General features: G+C 40.8%; 1 protein-coding gene and 1 pseudogene across 1 annotated transcript; one reads left to right on the plus strand and one right to left on the minus strand.

Moving 5' to 3' along the window:
• Positions 1-5,536: 5,536 nt before the first annotated feature.
• Positions 5,537-6,169, minus strand: LOC149180269 (uncharacterized). The gene has a single exon (XM_089413833.1). The coding sequence runs from the start codon at positions 6,167-6,169 to the stop codon at positions 5,537-5,539; it is 633 nt and encodes a 210-aa protein (XP_089269959.1).
• Positions 6,170-7,934: 1,765 nt separating this feature from the next.
• Positions 7,935-8,435, plus strand: LOC149180270 (calmodulin-like protein 2 pseudogene; annotated as a pseudogene).
• Positions 8,436-16,226: the final 7,791 nt, after the last annotated feature.

The following is a 16,226-nucleotide window of genomic DNA, read 5'->3' on the forward strand; positions in this document are numbered from 1 at the left end:
CCTTTCATGACTCCATCATTTCCGGATTTTGGGTGCCCTTGGCTTCCAGTGCTAAACGACGGATCCAAATGCACTTGGTATGGATTAAGATCTGTTAGAAACAAAATAAAATTTTTGTGGTACCCTTTACGAGATGGGTTGAGATTTCGATCCTGGGGACAGTTTCATCATCTACCCAGGATTTTTAATAGGTACATCGTGCATTTTATAGAAAAATGACACTTACAGAACTCATTGTGTATGTGTGTATGCACTTCATATATATATATAAAGAGAGAGACTGAACGCCCAATTAAATTAATTTATAAAAAAACTAGGTAGGTGCTCTAAAATTGAAATCTTTTCCAGTTGTTTAGTTTGCTTCTTTGTTATTCACTATGTTAGTTGATTTCTCTTGATTCCCTCGACGCGACAAGTATTTTGATGCTTTTGAATTCCGTTAGCCCAACAAACACTACCAAGTGTATTGTTCTGGACATGATGAACCTAACCTAGATCGATTGATCCAAAAGGACAAGAGTTTCACCAGCAGAGTGAAAGAGATCATACACCAGGTAGTTGTTCAAGTTCCCACTTAGGAGTAGCTATAGATATAGACAAATCATATAGTCTACATTTTCTGAATTCACGAAGAGTTGAAAAACCCTTCTATTGTTGTTGGTTTTCTAGCATTTAGTTTCAAGGGTAAATTTTTGTTTCTGTGTCGGGTGTTATTGCTATCTTTCCCACACTGTATTTTTGGTTTGACACACAGTAGCATTGAGATATTAAAGCACGTATCAATTTTCTTGAATTCACAGTTTACTTAGTTCTGCATTTTAATGGTGTGCTAATCAATTTCATTTCTTGTGATCCTTCATTTTTGCAAATCAGTAAATATTTTGGGAAATCTCGATAGTAATTCATTGGTATTAATTCGCTTCCTTTGCAAATTTGATGCATAGGTCATAAGGGCATGCTATTGTTTTACCCTCAACTTACTCTTTGTAAAGTTGCATTTCATCCTTCTTCAATTAAAATTGTGCAAGGTTGTTACAAAAGTCTACAGGAGCACACATTGCCGCTCTTACTTTTTTAACTGGGAAGAGTATTTGTATTATATAATTCGGTGTCTGGCTCACTGCAAGTACATTACGCAATTTCATAGATGTCTCTTCAAAATTTTCAGTGTTCCTCTCCTCATAAAAAATATTTCATACCTTACCTGAAGAGGGTGATTATGGCTTACAAAATTAATGAATTTGTTTGTAAAGACTTTACAGAATTGCCCCGACAATTTATTATATTTTGTTTACTATTTTTTATATTCAATGATCTTCTATATCTCACTATTCTTTTCGAATTTATACCTTACGGCATTTTCTTTGCAACATTTGGTGCAAATGCTAGTTTAATCACATTCAACTCTCATATATATATAATGTTGCCAACATTATTTGTATGATAAAAATATTTTTCATCACACATTCTTCTTTCGAAGATGCACATAATTGGTAGCGTAAGATATTTAGTAAATACATAATTGACTTGACAATGTTAATTAACATATGAATTTAGTTTAAAAAATATAAAATTAATTGTGAATAGTTGAGTTTATAAGATGATACAACTTGAAAAAAAAAACTTCAGCCATTAGGATAGATGTTTATTACAACTAAAAAGAAGAAACAAAGGTTTTTTTTAGCGGAAGCTTTTCTTTTCCACTACTTGTTGCATGGTTTTTTCTTTTTAGGATAGATGTTTATTACAACTAAAAAGAAGAAACAAAGGTTTTTTTTAGCGGAAGCTTTTCTTTTCCACTACTTGTTGCATGGTTTTTTCTTTTTCCAAGAGTTGTTCCTGTATCGTGCACAGATAAAAATAATTAAACTTTGAATTAATCAGAAGGAGTTGCAGCTCACAGGTGAGAACACCACCTGGAGACTGCACTCAACAAACAAGGAGGAGACTCTCGCTCACATTCACTCTACCCTACATGAATGAATATTACATATTAAATACATCACTGAAAAACATGAATGAATATTACATATTAAATACATCACTGAAAAATAGGTAGTTGTAAACAACCTCCTAAATTCTAGGAACAACTCCTAAACTAAGAAGATGCGTTACAACCACATAACCATTTCTCCATTATTTCTAACTCCCCCCCTTAATGGAGAAAGGGTTACTTTGCACACCTAACATCCCTCTAAATAACTCAAACTTTACTCGCCCTAGAGGCTTAGTAAAAATGTCAGCTAAATTATCACAAGTATTACAATAATCCACACAAATTTCCTTAGACTGTATCTTTTCTCGTACAAAGTGAAATTGAGTATCAATGTGTTTAGTATTCTTATGGAAAACTGGATTGTATGCAAGCTTTATTGTGCTTTGATTGTCAGTTTTGATGCTGGTTGCTGCTTTTTGTCCTTCGCCTGCATCAGTAAGCAATCTCCTCAACCAAATGGCTTCGCATGTAGCTGCACACAACGCCTGGTACTCTGCTTCACATGACGATAACGCTACAGTGCTTTGCTTTTTGCTGCACCATGAAATAACCCCGGATCCGATGCTAAATGCATAACCTGTGATGGATCTACGATCGTCCAGGTTACCTGCCCAATCAGAATCAGAATACCCTGCTAAAGTAACATCAGAACTGTCAGTGTATAAAATACCATAATTACAAGTACCACTAAGGTACCTCAACACACATTTCGCTGCATTCCAGTGACTGTCGAGTGGTCTGGACATAAACTGGCTCAGCACACTAACAGAGTATGCCAAATCAGGCCTAGTTGTCGTAAGATATATCAGGCTTCCCACTAGCTGTCTATACAAAGTGGCATCCACCTGTTTTGTACCATCGTCACTGCTTAACTTGAGGTTCTGCTGCAATGGTGTTGCTGCTGTTTTGCACTGTTCCATTCTGAATCTTTCCAACAGGGTTCTGGCATACTTTCCTTGAGTTAGAAAAGTTTGACCAGAATCTTTCCACACTTCCAATCCTAGGCAATAATGAAGATCACCAAGGTCTTTCATTTCAAATTCCTGTGACATTTGCTGCTTGATTTCTTTGATTAAACTATTTGCATTTCCTGTTATTATCATGTCATCCACATACAAAGAAATCAAAATGATTTGCCTCTGTTTATTTATCTTGGTGTACAGATTTGGATCATTGAGGCTCCTATGGAAACTATGCTGAACAAAAAATGAATCAATTTTGTCATACCATGACCTGGGTGCTTGTTTCAATCCATAGAGTGCCTTATGGAGTTTACACACTAAATGTTCCTTCCCCTTTTTCACAAAACTAGGAGGTTGTACTAAATATATTTCTTCTTTTAATTCTCCATTCAGAAATGCAGATTTAACATCTAACTGGTGTAGCTTCCATTTATGTTTTGTTGCTAAACAGATTAGCATTCTAATTGTATTAAGTTTAGCTACAGGGGCAAAGGTGTCATCAAAATCAATTCCTTCCTGTTGTGAATAACCCTTTGCTACCAGTCTTGCTTTGAATTTTTCTACAGTACCCTCTGCATTTATCTTAGGTTTATACAGCCACTTACAACCTATAGGGGTTTTTCCTTCTGGCAGCTCAACTAAGTCCCAAGTATGGTTTCTATATATGGATTCCATTTCTTCATGCATTGCAGCCCTCCATTCATCTGATCTACTTGCTTCTTCATAATTTGAGGGTTCTACAATATTTAAAATTTTGGACATTAAAGCATAGTCTCTGAGTTTTGCAGGTAGTCTAGTCTTTCTACCTGATCTTCTCGGTAAAGGACTTACCTCAACTCTTCCTGTTTCAACACCGTCTGGGCCTGCATCCTCACTTATTGAGCTATCTGCTGCTACTTCTTCCTGTTTCTGCTCCTGCTCCATTTCTTCTTCTTCTTCATCACTGTTCAGTTCTATAAGAAACGGAATGTGGCTGTCACCGTTAGAGTCTTCCTTTCCATCTCCTATCTGTTCATGAAAAATGACATCTCTGCTTGCAAACACTTTATGAGTCACAGGATTATATAATTTGTATGCTTTATATTCTGTGCCATATCCTACAAATATGCATTTCAAGGCTTTGGGATCTAGCTTTTTCCTATCTGCTTTCGGTACATGAGCAAAAGCTTTAGATCCAAATATTTTCAGATGACCAACTGCTGGTTTGAGTCCAAACAATGCTTCAAAGGGGGTTTTGAAGCCTAGACATTTGGTGGGACTCCTATTCTTTAAATAAACAGCAGTATTAATGGCTTCTGCCCAAAGACCATTAGAAATGCCCTTACCTTGAAGCATACTTCTCGCGCACTCCACAAGGGTCCTGTTCTTGCGTTCTGCTACTCCATTCTGCTGTGGAGTCTGTGGCACTGTGAACTGTTGTATAATCCCATGTTGCTTGCAGAAGTTCATGAACTCATTTAATCTGTATTCCCCCCCTTGATCTGAGCGGAGAATCTTTATCTTCTTTCCTGTTTGGTTCTCTATCATAGATTTGAATTCTTTAAAGTATTGGAAAGCTTGACTCTTTTTGCTTAAAAAATACACCCAAGAAAACCTAGTGCAATCATCTATAAACAGTAGAAAGTAGTATGCACCTCCTAAAGACCTAGTCTGCATAGGTCCACAGATATCTGTATGCACTAGTTCTAGGATGTCTCTTTGTCATGCACAGGGAATCTCTGTTGTCATGCACAGGGAATTCATCTCTATGCATCTTCCCTAATGCACATCCATCACATTCCAGTTTGATATTATGTAAAGCAGGAAGTCCATCGACCATACCTTTATTTTTGAGCAAGATGAGATCTTGTAGATTGATATGTCCAAATCTCTGGTGCCAGAGATTCTCAGCTGTTGATGTTGCTGCAACCATCGCCTATCGTGGCATGCTCCTTGCATCCAGTTTATACAAATTCCCCACGCGTACTCCTGTTGCAACTCTCTCCAATTTGCTATCCTGAATGACACATCCATTCTTGAAGAATTGTACCTGCATGTCCTGGTTTGTTATCATAGAGACAGAGATCAAATTCTTTTTAATTCCTGGAACATATAGAACATTTTTGAGATGTTTGATATCGCCACAAGGTAGCTTCACAGGAATATCCCCACAACCTTTGATCTCATACCCACTGTCATCACCCAAATAAATTTTGGATCCACATGTAGAATCTTCAAGAAACTCAAAATATTCTCTCTTACCAGTCATGTGCGAGGATGCGCCTGAATCGACATACCATGTATTGTCCTCATCTCCTCTTGATGCTGAAAGTGCACAGTCGACTGTAAATAGCCGAAGATCATAGCTGTGGTCTTCCTCTTCTTCAGCAAAACAGCCTTGATGCTTCTGCTGTTTACCTCTCCTTTCATCTGTTTGCCTCTTATAACACTCTCTGATCTGGTGACCAGGCTTTCCACAGTAAAAGCATCTCTTAGCATAGTTATCATTCATACCTCTAGATGGTCTCCTTTGAAAGGAGTTGACCCCTTTCTGCTGCTACTGCGGTTGCTGGTGCTGATGTTGGTGCTGGCACTGCTTTCATCTGTGCTGTCTCTTCTTTGCCATCAGAGCAAGGTCATTGCTCTGGGTTTTCAAGTTTTGTCTTCGCTCCTCCTCCTGGAGCAGAATCGCTATCAGCTCATCAAAAGAGGGGGCTTTCTCCCTCGCTGACAACCCTGAGATGAATGTCTGATATTCATCGGTCATCCTGTTCAGTGTGAGGGTAACCAGATCTGAGTCTGATACCTTTTCTCCAATGGATCCCAATTTGTCTTTCAAATCCTTGATTCTGGCTGTGAATCCATCAACAGATTCATTCTCATTCATCTTCAGTGCATACAATTTTCCTTTGAGTGCGAGAACACGATTTGTGTTCTGTGTCTCATACAGACCCTTGATCGTGCTCCAAATATCTGCGGCCGACTTGCAATCTCGAATATGAGGGATAATGTTGTCTTTGACAGACATCTTCAGTATGACTTTTGCCTTCGTTTCTCTTTTATCCCAATCCTGTTCTTGGGTTGTATTTCCGGATCTCTGCTCATTTCCCAAGACGATCGACCATGCGTTCGCACTCTCCAGCAAGGTTTGCATTTTGAACTTCCAGTTGGAAAAATTCGTTCCAACGAGCTTGCCGGACTCATGGAGGTATGATTCCAAACTGTTGTTCATTTTCGCACTGCTGAACACTCCAACTGGCCACCACCGGGCAAGTCCGATCTGCTACCACCAAACAGATCAAGAACTTCTCTGTGCCACCACCGGGCAAGTCCGATCTGCTGTCTCCAAACAGATCAGGGACTTCACTATGCCACCACCGGGCAAAACCGATCTGTTACCAATGAACAGATCACAGAGCTCTGATTCGCCACCACCGGGCAGGTCTGATCTGCTACCACCGAGCGGATCACAGAACCTCACTTCGCCACCACCGGGCAGATCCGATCTGCTACCTCCGAGCTGATCAAGGACCTCAATTCGCCACCAACGGGCAAATCAAATCTGCTGCCACCGAGCAGAAACCTTCACGTGCCTCCACTGGGCAACTCCGATCTGCAACAAAGATTGCAGATTTACAGAAAGAAAGGGATGGCGCTCAAAACAGCGCAAAACCCGCGCCAATTCCGGAAAATGAGAATTCACGGAGTGCAGGAATTTTGGCACGCTTATCGACCACGGATCCGCGCCAAAATGATCATTCTTTTCTCTGGCGCGTTTTACAGCCCCAAATCTGCGCTAATTTGCGCGACTGTTCTTGAAAAAACCGCGCCAATCACTGCACCTTCTGTAAAAAAAAAAAAATCCGCTCCGAATTTTCGCTCCAACCCTTCCTTCGGCTCAGTGATGATCAGTCATCTGATGCCTTCTCGCTTCAGGTGTTACTGCAGCTCCACCTGATCACACAGCTATCTCTACATGTACAGATGTGCAACTAATGATACATCCCAGAAAAAAACAAATAAATAATTAAGGCTATCTCTACCCTAAGCTCTGATACCAAGATAAAAATAATTAAACTTTGAATTAATCAGAAGGAGTTGCAGCTCACAGGTGAGAACACCACCTGGAGACTACACTCAACAAACAAGGAGGAGACTCTCGCTCACATTCACTCTACCCTACATGAATGAATATTACATATTAAATACATCACTGAAAAATAGGTAGTTGTAAACAACCTCCTAAATTCTAGGAACAACTCCTAAACTAAGAAAATGCGTTACAACCACATAACCATTTCTGCATTATTTCTAACTTACACTAATACACTTTTAATAAACATACCCAAACATATATAAAATTAAAATCACCAATGCTCATGTATTCATTGCACATTGATAAAACAAGAATATACTGATACTTTTATAATTATTATTAAAAACACATACTAATACTTGTATAATTATAATTATTATTGCAAATGTTTTATATAGCTTTTTTAGGTTTAATTACATTATATATACAACACCGAAACGTAAAATGGTGTATATTTAACTTCTCATCGTAAAATGGCGTATATTTAAACTTATCATCGGTTTTGGATTATGACACCATCGAAAACGATAAAATCGCAGCTCTAAATAGAGTGATCAACTTGGAGTTTTTCAATTTGTTAGAGATAAAATTTCCATGAAAATCATGCCGTGACCCTAAGGTCGGCATCTTTATCTCGATTACTGATTCGCCAAAAATTCGGCAATAAATATTCAACGAATCAGCGATCTAGATAAGCTCAGGGCACCCTAAGGTCACAACGATTGGCGGAGTACGACTAGGGCGACCTTTCTGGAGCATAGCATTTTAACTATAAATTGCATTTCCACCCTCATGCTTTCTATTCAGAGATCGCATAATATCTGAAATCCCAGATTGCAATTACCATATAATACACGTTTCGTTGCACTAAGTAACTTTCTCCAGATAATTTACAGCGTAAATGGGGCTTTGTCCAGACACACAGAATATCCGCAGATTGTTTGAGATGTTGGATGAAAATGGGGACGGGAAGGTGACTGTACCTGAAATTAATTGCTACTTGAAAAGACTGGGAATGGACATCTCGGAAGAAGAGTTGAAATATGTGGTTGCACCAATATCTGAGAGCGAAGACGGAAGCTTGACATTCGACGGATTCGTTAGGGTGTGTGAGTCTATTCTTGAAGATAAATTAAACGACGGTGATGGGGGCGATGGTTTGAGGGAGGCTTTTAAGGTGTACGATATGAATAATGATGGATTCATTTCTCCCACGGAGCTTCAACAGGTGCTATCTAATTTGGGGTTGACGGAGGGTGAAGAGTTGGCCAATTGCCAGAAGATGATAAACTCATATGATTCCGACGGCAACGGTCTCTTAGACTTCTCGGAATTTAAAAATATGATGACCTCTAAAACACCTGCCCCGCCTTCTGATCGTCACGAGTCCTCCCCTCCATAGAAAATCGTATCGTTTGTGTTTGGCATTACACTACTCGTAAATAAACTCAATGATTATAGAAATGTTAATAGCATCAATTTTTAATAAGAAGTAAAATATTTATGTGATTGGAATCGAGGAAGGATTTCTCCAAACAATATAACCCCAAAAACTTGAATTTAGAAAATTTAATTATAATTATTTTAAACTATATGTTATTAATAATAAAATCATTAATATAAGTTATATATATATATATTCAAAAAATACTTAATAATATCTTTAACTATTCTAATTTATTATAAAAAAATTAATTAGTAAATATGTATTGTTATAATAATATAGGCTTAGGAATTTTTATATGAGCGATTACGGTTTTTCGGTAACTTTTAATGAGATGTGTAAAAACGCATAAGGGTTTCTTGGTGACAATTCGCACAGACATACTTGTTTTGACGGGGTGCTAGACTGAGGGTAGATAGTTTTGGGGATCTGACTAAACTAATGGAGGAGCGGCAGGGGAGGGGAGAGATCCCCTCCTTTAGAAATGTAACAGCTGGAGTTAGCAGTGGATATGGGAGAACGACGGAAGGGATTCAGGGTTCTCCGGTCATGGGATCACAATGGCAGGCCCGGCTGGTGAACAAATGCCTTCCACGAGCTCAGAAAAAACCCAGGTATGTCATCCCAAATAATACGTTGGAAGATTATCGGTGCTATATGAGGGATCATGCCTTAATATGTAAGTTTATCGGATTTTGGCCCTCTGAAAGGGACCTAACGAGATGGCTTCATCAGCGATGGAAGCCAAAGGGGCATATTGATCTGAAATTGGGAGCCAAGGGATTTTTTACTGTTATTTTCACCAATGTACAGGATAAAAACAGGGTCTTTGAAGAAGGCCCATACTTTATGAACAATGCAGGGTTGTTTATGCGGTACTGGGAGGATCGCTATAACCCTAATGATGAAAAAATTATGGCCGCCCCATTATGGGTTCGACTATTTGGACTACCAGATGAATTCTGGAACCCTCAAATACTGGAAGGAATTGGAAATTCTATTGGTGATTTCGTGAAGGTAGCTGAATCTACGAAACGGGGAAAATACAACTCTTATGCTCGAATTTGTGTATATATGAATATTTCAGCCCCACTACCAGAATCTATCGAGCTTGAATATCAGGATGAAATTTGGCAGCAACCTATTGATTACGAGCATATACCGTTTCGTTGTCGGCGGTGTCATGTGTATGGTCATCTTGCAAGAGATTGTCCACAAGAAAATGCGGGGGTAACTGACCGGGAATCGAAGGAGGGTAGTCAGCTCCAAGAAGAAAGGACAGGAGCAGAACAAGAATTTCAAGAGGTCCAGCGGAAAAGGAAACAAAACCATGGGGCCCCAGTCAAGCATACCAAGGTAGTGAATGCACCTTTTGAGAGTAAGAACAACTTCAATATCCTCCAAGATTCTGAAGAGCAGACAGAAGATGATCAACGGGACAAGGAGTGTAATGCGTCTAATCCCAAGCAACCGGATGATGATACTAATGTGGCTGCTCCCATGGAGATTATAAAGGATGGTAAGAGGAAAAGCAGAAGTCCAAGTCGAGAGCCGGAAGGGGAGGTAGGAGTAAGAAATGATATAACCATGGATCCAGCAAAAAAAGGTAAGGAGATTGTCAAGGAGGTAGGAACAGAGGAAGAAAATATACTGAAGAAGTTACTCGCTGACTGGAAAAAACTGGACGAACGGTTTATCCCAGAAAAAGAGAAGCAGTTATACAAGGAGATCTTTCAGCGATATAAAGAGAAGAGGGCCGCTGGTGTAGAAATTCAGGATTCACAAACTCTTGAAGGAGAAAGCCCAGGGAAAAGCGGTAGGAAAAAAGGTCGAAGAACGCTGAATGAGTCAATTCAAGCTGTCGGAGAGACCCTTGTAAATTCAGGACGGGTGATACCTCTATCAGAGGTATTCTTACCAACCCCCAAAAAGTTATAAATGATTGCTCTTACTTGGAATATTAGAGGCCTAAATAGTCGCGGGAAACAGAGGTATTTGAAGGAAAGAATCCAAACAGGTAAGCCAAGTATTATGGTAATACAGGAAACGAAAATGGATAGTCAGATGCTGATAGATATTATCAGGAAGATGAAAATAGGTTATGAGGTTATGGCCTTAGATGCAACTGCAACAGCTGGAGGTTTGGCTATGTTGTGGAACCCGGAACAGGTTATTTTTGAACATTGGTATACTATGCCTAGGATGCTCTCAGGTTTGTTTAGAATGGTAGGGATGAAGGAACGGTTTTTGTTTACTGGAGTGTATGGGCCTAATAACTGTAGAGACCGAAGGGTTTTTTTGCAGAACCTCCATACCATGAGAAGTTTACTTCCCAACATACCGTGGATAATAGGTGGGGATTTTAATATGATTAGGAATTTAGAAGAAAAGCGAGGGGGCATAAGAAGAGAGGATGTATCTATGGAGGAATTTAATGATATGATTAGGGATCTACGGTTAGTAGATATTCATACGACCAATGGGATACATACCTGGAATAATCGACGAGGAGGACAGAACCAAATTGCATCCAGATTAGATCGATTTCTGCTATCAGAGCAAATTCTTAACAGTGATGTGTTTATTGAAGCGCAGATTCTACCTACGCTGGGGTCCGATCACTGGCCCATACGACTAGAGATTGACATGAAGCAGGTAAAAGGGAAAAAACCGTTTCGCTTTGAAGCCTTTTGGTTGAGGGATCCGCAGTTTATTGGAAACTTGGAAGACTGGTGGAAGCAATGTAATATTATTGGCAGAAGTAAAATGCATACTATACAGCTCAAGCTAAAGGTACTCAAGCAGAAAATTAAGGATTGGAATCGAAAAGAATTTGGTAATATCTTTGAAGCAAAGCAGAAATTAGAAGGAGATATGGAGGACATCCAACAAAGGATAATTTTGGAGGGTAGAGATGAAGAGAAGAGTCGTGAGGAAGGCCGAATTCTCAGTTTGCTAGAGGAGCGAAGAAAACAAGAGGAGATTTTGTGGAGACAAAAATCACGGGTACGCTGGCTAAGGGAAGGGGAACGCAATACAAAGTTCTTTCATCAAGCCATGATTCAACATCGGCAGAGGAATAGGATTCTTTCACTTAAGAATGAGGAAGGCGAAAGAGTGTTAGAACAGAAGGATATTGAAAAGATCCTCGTTGATTATTTTAAAGGAATTTTAACGGAAGATCAGCAGGATCGAAGGGAGGCTATTCATCATATCTGTAGGGAGATACCGAGATTAGTCACCGAGGACCAAAATAAGGCATTAATGAGGATGGTAACTATGGAGGAATTAGAAGAAGTGGTGATGAATATGAGTAAGAACAAGGCCCCAGGTCCGGACGGGTATACGGTGGAATTTTTCCAGGCCAGCTGGCATTTTATAGGCAACGAGATATTGGAGGCGGTGGAAGAATCGCGAATGAGACAGAGTATATGGCCAGGAATTAACTCAACATTTTTGACCCTAGTCCCGAAAAGCAATACCTCCGACGAACCTCAGGGATTTAGGCCCATTGCGCTGTGCAACGTTATCTATAAGATTATCTCTACAGTGATTGTGAAAAGGCTGAAATCTCTTTTACCCAATTTAATATCGCCTGAGCAGACCGGTTTTGTGGAAGGACGCCAAATATTAGACGGTATAGTGGTGTCTCAGGAAGTGATACACTCTTTAAAGGTAAGAAAAAAGCAAGGAATGCTTATGAAGTTGGATTTATCTAAGGCATATGATCGTTTAAACTGGCAGTATCTTCGAGAAGTACTGGGAGCTTTTGGATTTGATAACAGATGGATAAGGTGGATTACTAGCATGATTTCTACTCCCAACTTCTCAATCATGGTCAACGGTATCCCAACGGATTCCTTTAATGCCACCAGGGGTATTCGGCAGGGTGATCCAATATCTCCCTTTTTATTCATCTTAGCGATGGAAGGATTAAGTCGAAAGCTCAAGAGGGAGGTCAGTGAACGAAGAATCAAAGGTATTAGATTGTGGGGGCCTAATCTCGTTATCACACACCAACAGTTCGTTGATGATTTGATGTTATTTGGAGAGGCGACGCTTAGAGAGGTCAGAAATTTCAAGTCTGTTCTAGCAGTTTTTATGAAGGCTTCAGGTATGGCGATAAATAATGATAAGTCTTGTACTTTTATTTTTAATACTCCTGCAATTGTCAAAGCGCACTTAACTCGAGTATTAGGCTTTAGACAGGGTGAATTACCAACAAAATATCTGGGGGTCCAACTAGATATAAATTCCCATCGCTTAAAGAATTGGCAGAGTTTGTTGGAAAGGGTTAGAAAACGCTTGGCTAATTGGTCGTTCCGGGTGTTGAATTTGGCTAGTCGCATTGTCCTTTTAAAATCTGTTTTACTGTCTATTCCCATATATTCATTGTCTATTATGGCAGCGCCCAAGGGCGTTTTATCTAAAATGAGGGAACTTTTTGGAAAATTCCTGTGGGGAGGTCCGCAACAACAGAGAAAATGGGTCCTGGTTTCATGGAAGAAGGTTATCCAACGAAAAGAGGATGGTGGTTTAGGAGTTCGAGATCCAGAAATTATCAATCAGGTGTTGGGAGCGAAATTGTGGTGGAGATGGGTACAGGGGGGTACTGATCTATGGAAGAGAATCTGGAACCAAAAATATAACATGCCACGCTCAATCGAAGAGCGCTTACGTTTAGCAGAAACCCCCAGAGGCTCACAAATATGGAACTTTGCAAGCAGCAATAAAGGTATAGTAGGGGATCTAGCCTTTTGGGAAATCCGTGAGGGCGGTACAACAAGTTTTTGGGAAGAAGGGTGGCAGCAAAGACATAAGTTAAATGGCATTCAATCTCTTTATGATATACAATTGTCGGGGCAACGAGCAGGAATGATATACGTAAGAGATTACTGGCAAAGAGAAGCTGTAAACGATACATGGCGGGTGTGGAAGCAGCCTAGGGAATGGGCAGATCGTATCAGCTTGGAGACAGAACACAGGTATACCCAGGAAATGGAATCAAGAAAAATTAAGATCCGAGATGGTCATGATATCCTCAGATGGGGTAAAACGATGAAAGGAATGTTTACTGTTAAGGAAGCCTATTACTGGAAATCGAGGGAGGAAAGGATTGAGGATCAAATGGACTGGAAAAAGATCTGGGAGGGCAAATGGTGGCCTAAAATAACATATTTTGTGTGGTTGGTCTGCAAAGGACGGATTTTAACATGGGAGAATCTTCAGAGACGTGGTATGCATGGACCCTCACGATGTTATTTGTGTTGTAAAGAGGCAGAAAATCAGGAACATTTATTAAATCGATGCCTTTACGTTCGGAGTATATGGGAAGAAATTAGAATCCTCTTTGGTCAAACGAATAGGGACCCAACTAGTCTCAGGGATACTGTAGTTCATTGGGGCAACGGGAATTTTCAGAGTAAAGTTGTTAGGAGATTATGGAATTTGGTACTGGGTTTTGCAATATGGGAAGTCTGGAAGGAGCGTAATCGAAGGCTCTTTCGAGACAAATCTTTTCCAGAATCCGGAGTTTGGGAAGTAATCTGCAAATCGCTAAAGGAGACGGTTTTATCCGAAGTATGGGATGAGAATGATTGGAAAATGCCCCAGGCGGAGCAACGAATAATTTCAAAGTTGAATATCGATTTTACAATGCTTGTCCCTAACCTTGAAAGGCGTAACAGATATCAGGTACACAGTCCAAACCATTTTAGATTTCCAGGGGATAGGCGTATCAAACTGAATTATGATGGGGCATCAAAGGGTAATCCTGGATGTGCAGGGTGGGGTGGCCTTTTTAGAGATCATATAGGGAATACACGTTGGGTGTATGCGGAATGGGGCGGAGATATGACCAATAATGAAGCGGAACTATGGGGCCTCTACAATGGTCTTCGAATTGCAGTTAGAAATGGTTATCGGAATCTTGAGGTTGAAGGGGATTCCAAAATTACAATCGATATGCTCAGCAAGTTGCGGAATGGCAAAAGGTGGGACCAAGTGGTGTCGAGTTGGCGAACAGCTGCGATCATACAAGATATTGAAGGGTTGCTTAACCAGATTGAATACACGATGACGAATCATGTTCTTCGGAATGGTAACCAAGCGGCGGATTTTCTAGCCAATTGGGGGAGCGAAGGATCCAGCAGAGTGATGGACGGGAGTTGGGCTGTATATCAGGACGACCCACGTTGGGCGGCACTACAAAACATTCTCCAAAAAGATTATGATGAGGCCATCACCTTACACGAAATTCATTAATTGTTTCCTGATTATGAATGGGAGAAGAATTGACAGGGTAGTTAAGGATGGACAGACGTTTATGAACTGCGTGGAGGGGAGTAACCGTAGGGGCGGCGATAGTAATTACCAAACGAGTGGGATGATCATCCCAAGGACAGATTTGGGTACGCCTTCGAGGACGAGAGGGAGTTGTGCTCAAAACACTGGGTACACTTCACATCATCATTCAACAGACGGGGCAAGTGTTGATGAAGATGACAGACGGGCTTTTTGTATTAAGTTGAAAGGGTGGCGGACGAGGGGCTTCTGCTACGTATACAACCGCGAGGAGAGTAGAGGGATATTCATAGTTATTTCCTGGAGGCATCGACAGTGTCAAGTATGGAAGGGAGTCTGGCGCAGGGAGAAGGCCGCTGGACACGAAGTAAGGGTAAGTCTGTTGAGCAGAAAGGAAAGGGTTTGCCCGAGGCGGCAGCACGAGGCAAAGGTGTTTCTGAGGAATTCTTACCGCGGATATATTTGGATATTACGGAGGAATCTGACCAGGAATTTGATCTCAAGGATTACCTGGTAGATGAGGAACCGAGGGCGACAGGAGGGAAGGTGGGTAAATGGCGGCGTCGGAGTGTTGAACCAGATGAATCAGAGGATCAGAGGGAGGAGCCGGAAGACTTTGACGAGGACGCGGGTATAAGGCGAGGGCGAGGGCGGCCAGCGAAGGGACGAGGGACTCAGTGGGGTCGGGGAAGGTCCAGTGGAGGCGGGGGTAGAGGGAGTAGACAGTCCCGAATGGAAGACGAAGATGGAGTAGGGCGGGAGCGCAGAGGTAGAGGCAGGGGAAAGCGGGACATGAGAAGGAAGCTGAATGAAGCAGAAGCTGCTTATATTCAGGACACTGATCCACATGTCAGGAAAATTATTGACCATTTGGAAGAGGAAGCCATGCAGGCAGCTTCGGATCCGGAAATGGAGGACTGGGAGAGTTTCATCCCTGATCCAGGACATACTAGAGGAAGGCTGTCACTATATAAACAGTCTTTGCATGCTTATTGGGGCATGAAAAGACTCCTTGCTAAAGCCATGGAGCAAGTTGCAGGTGAAATGGTGGAATTAGCTCAGAGTTTCCCTAACTTTAAAAGGGAACTAAGGAATATCCAGATGACCCTGATTATGCAGGACCGCAAGATGGATAAAATTCTGCAGTTGTTCAAAGAGAATGGCTTTGAGATCAAGACTGAGAGTGGACCAAAGCTGGACACCCCGAAGAAATAGGAGCAGAACAATGCTGTCATGAGGTTTTTTGTTGTTTTCAGTTTTTGATTTTTGTAAACCTGCATGGTAATGACTCAAACACGAAACTGGTTGCTTGTGGAAGATGTAGTTGGTTATTTTGTATGGTTAGATAGTTTGGACATGTATTTTCTGTGGATGGCGGTTAAAAACTATAGATGGGTCCCGGTTTCCCTTATGGGCGGGCAATGATCTGCTCTTGTTTGTATATTT

This window comes from Pinus tabuliformis, chromosome 3_2 (genome assembly GCF_031772625.1).
Source record: "Pinus tabuliformis cultivar Carrire ecotype Pingquan chromosome 3_2, CPIR1, whole genome shotgun sequence".
NCBI classification, from domain to species: Eukaryota; Viridiplantae; Streptophyta; class Pinopsida; order Pinales; family Pinaceae; genus Pinus; species Pinus tabuliformis.

Excerpts from the sequence above, each read along its gene's own strand:
- LOC149180269 (XM_089413833.1), bottom strand. The coding sequence starts at position 6,169 with ATGAACAACAGTTTGGAATCATACCTCCATGAGTCCGGCAAGCTCGTT.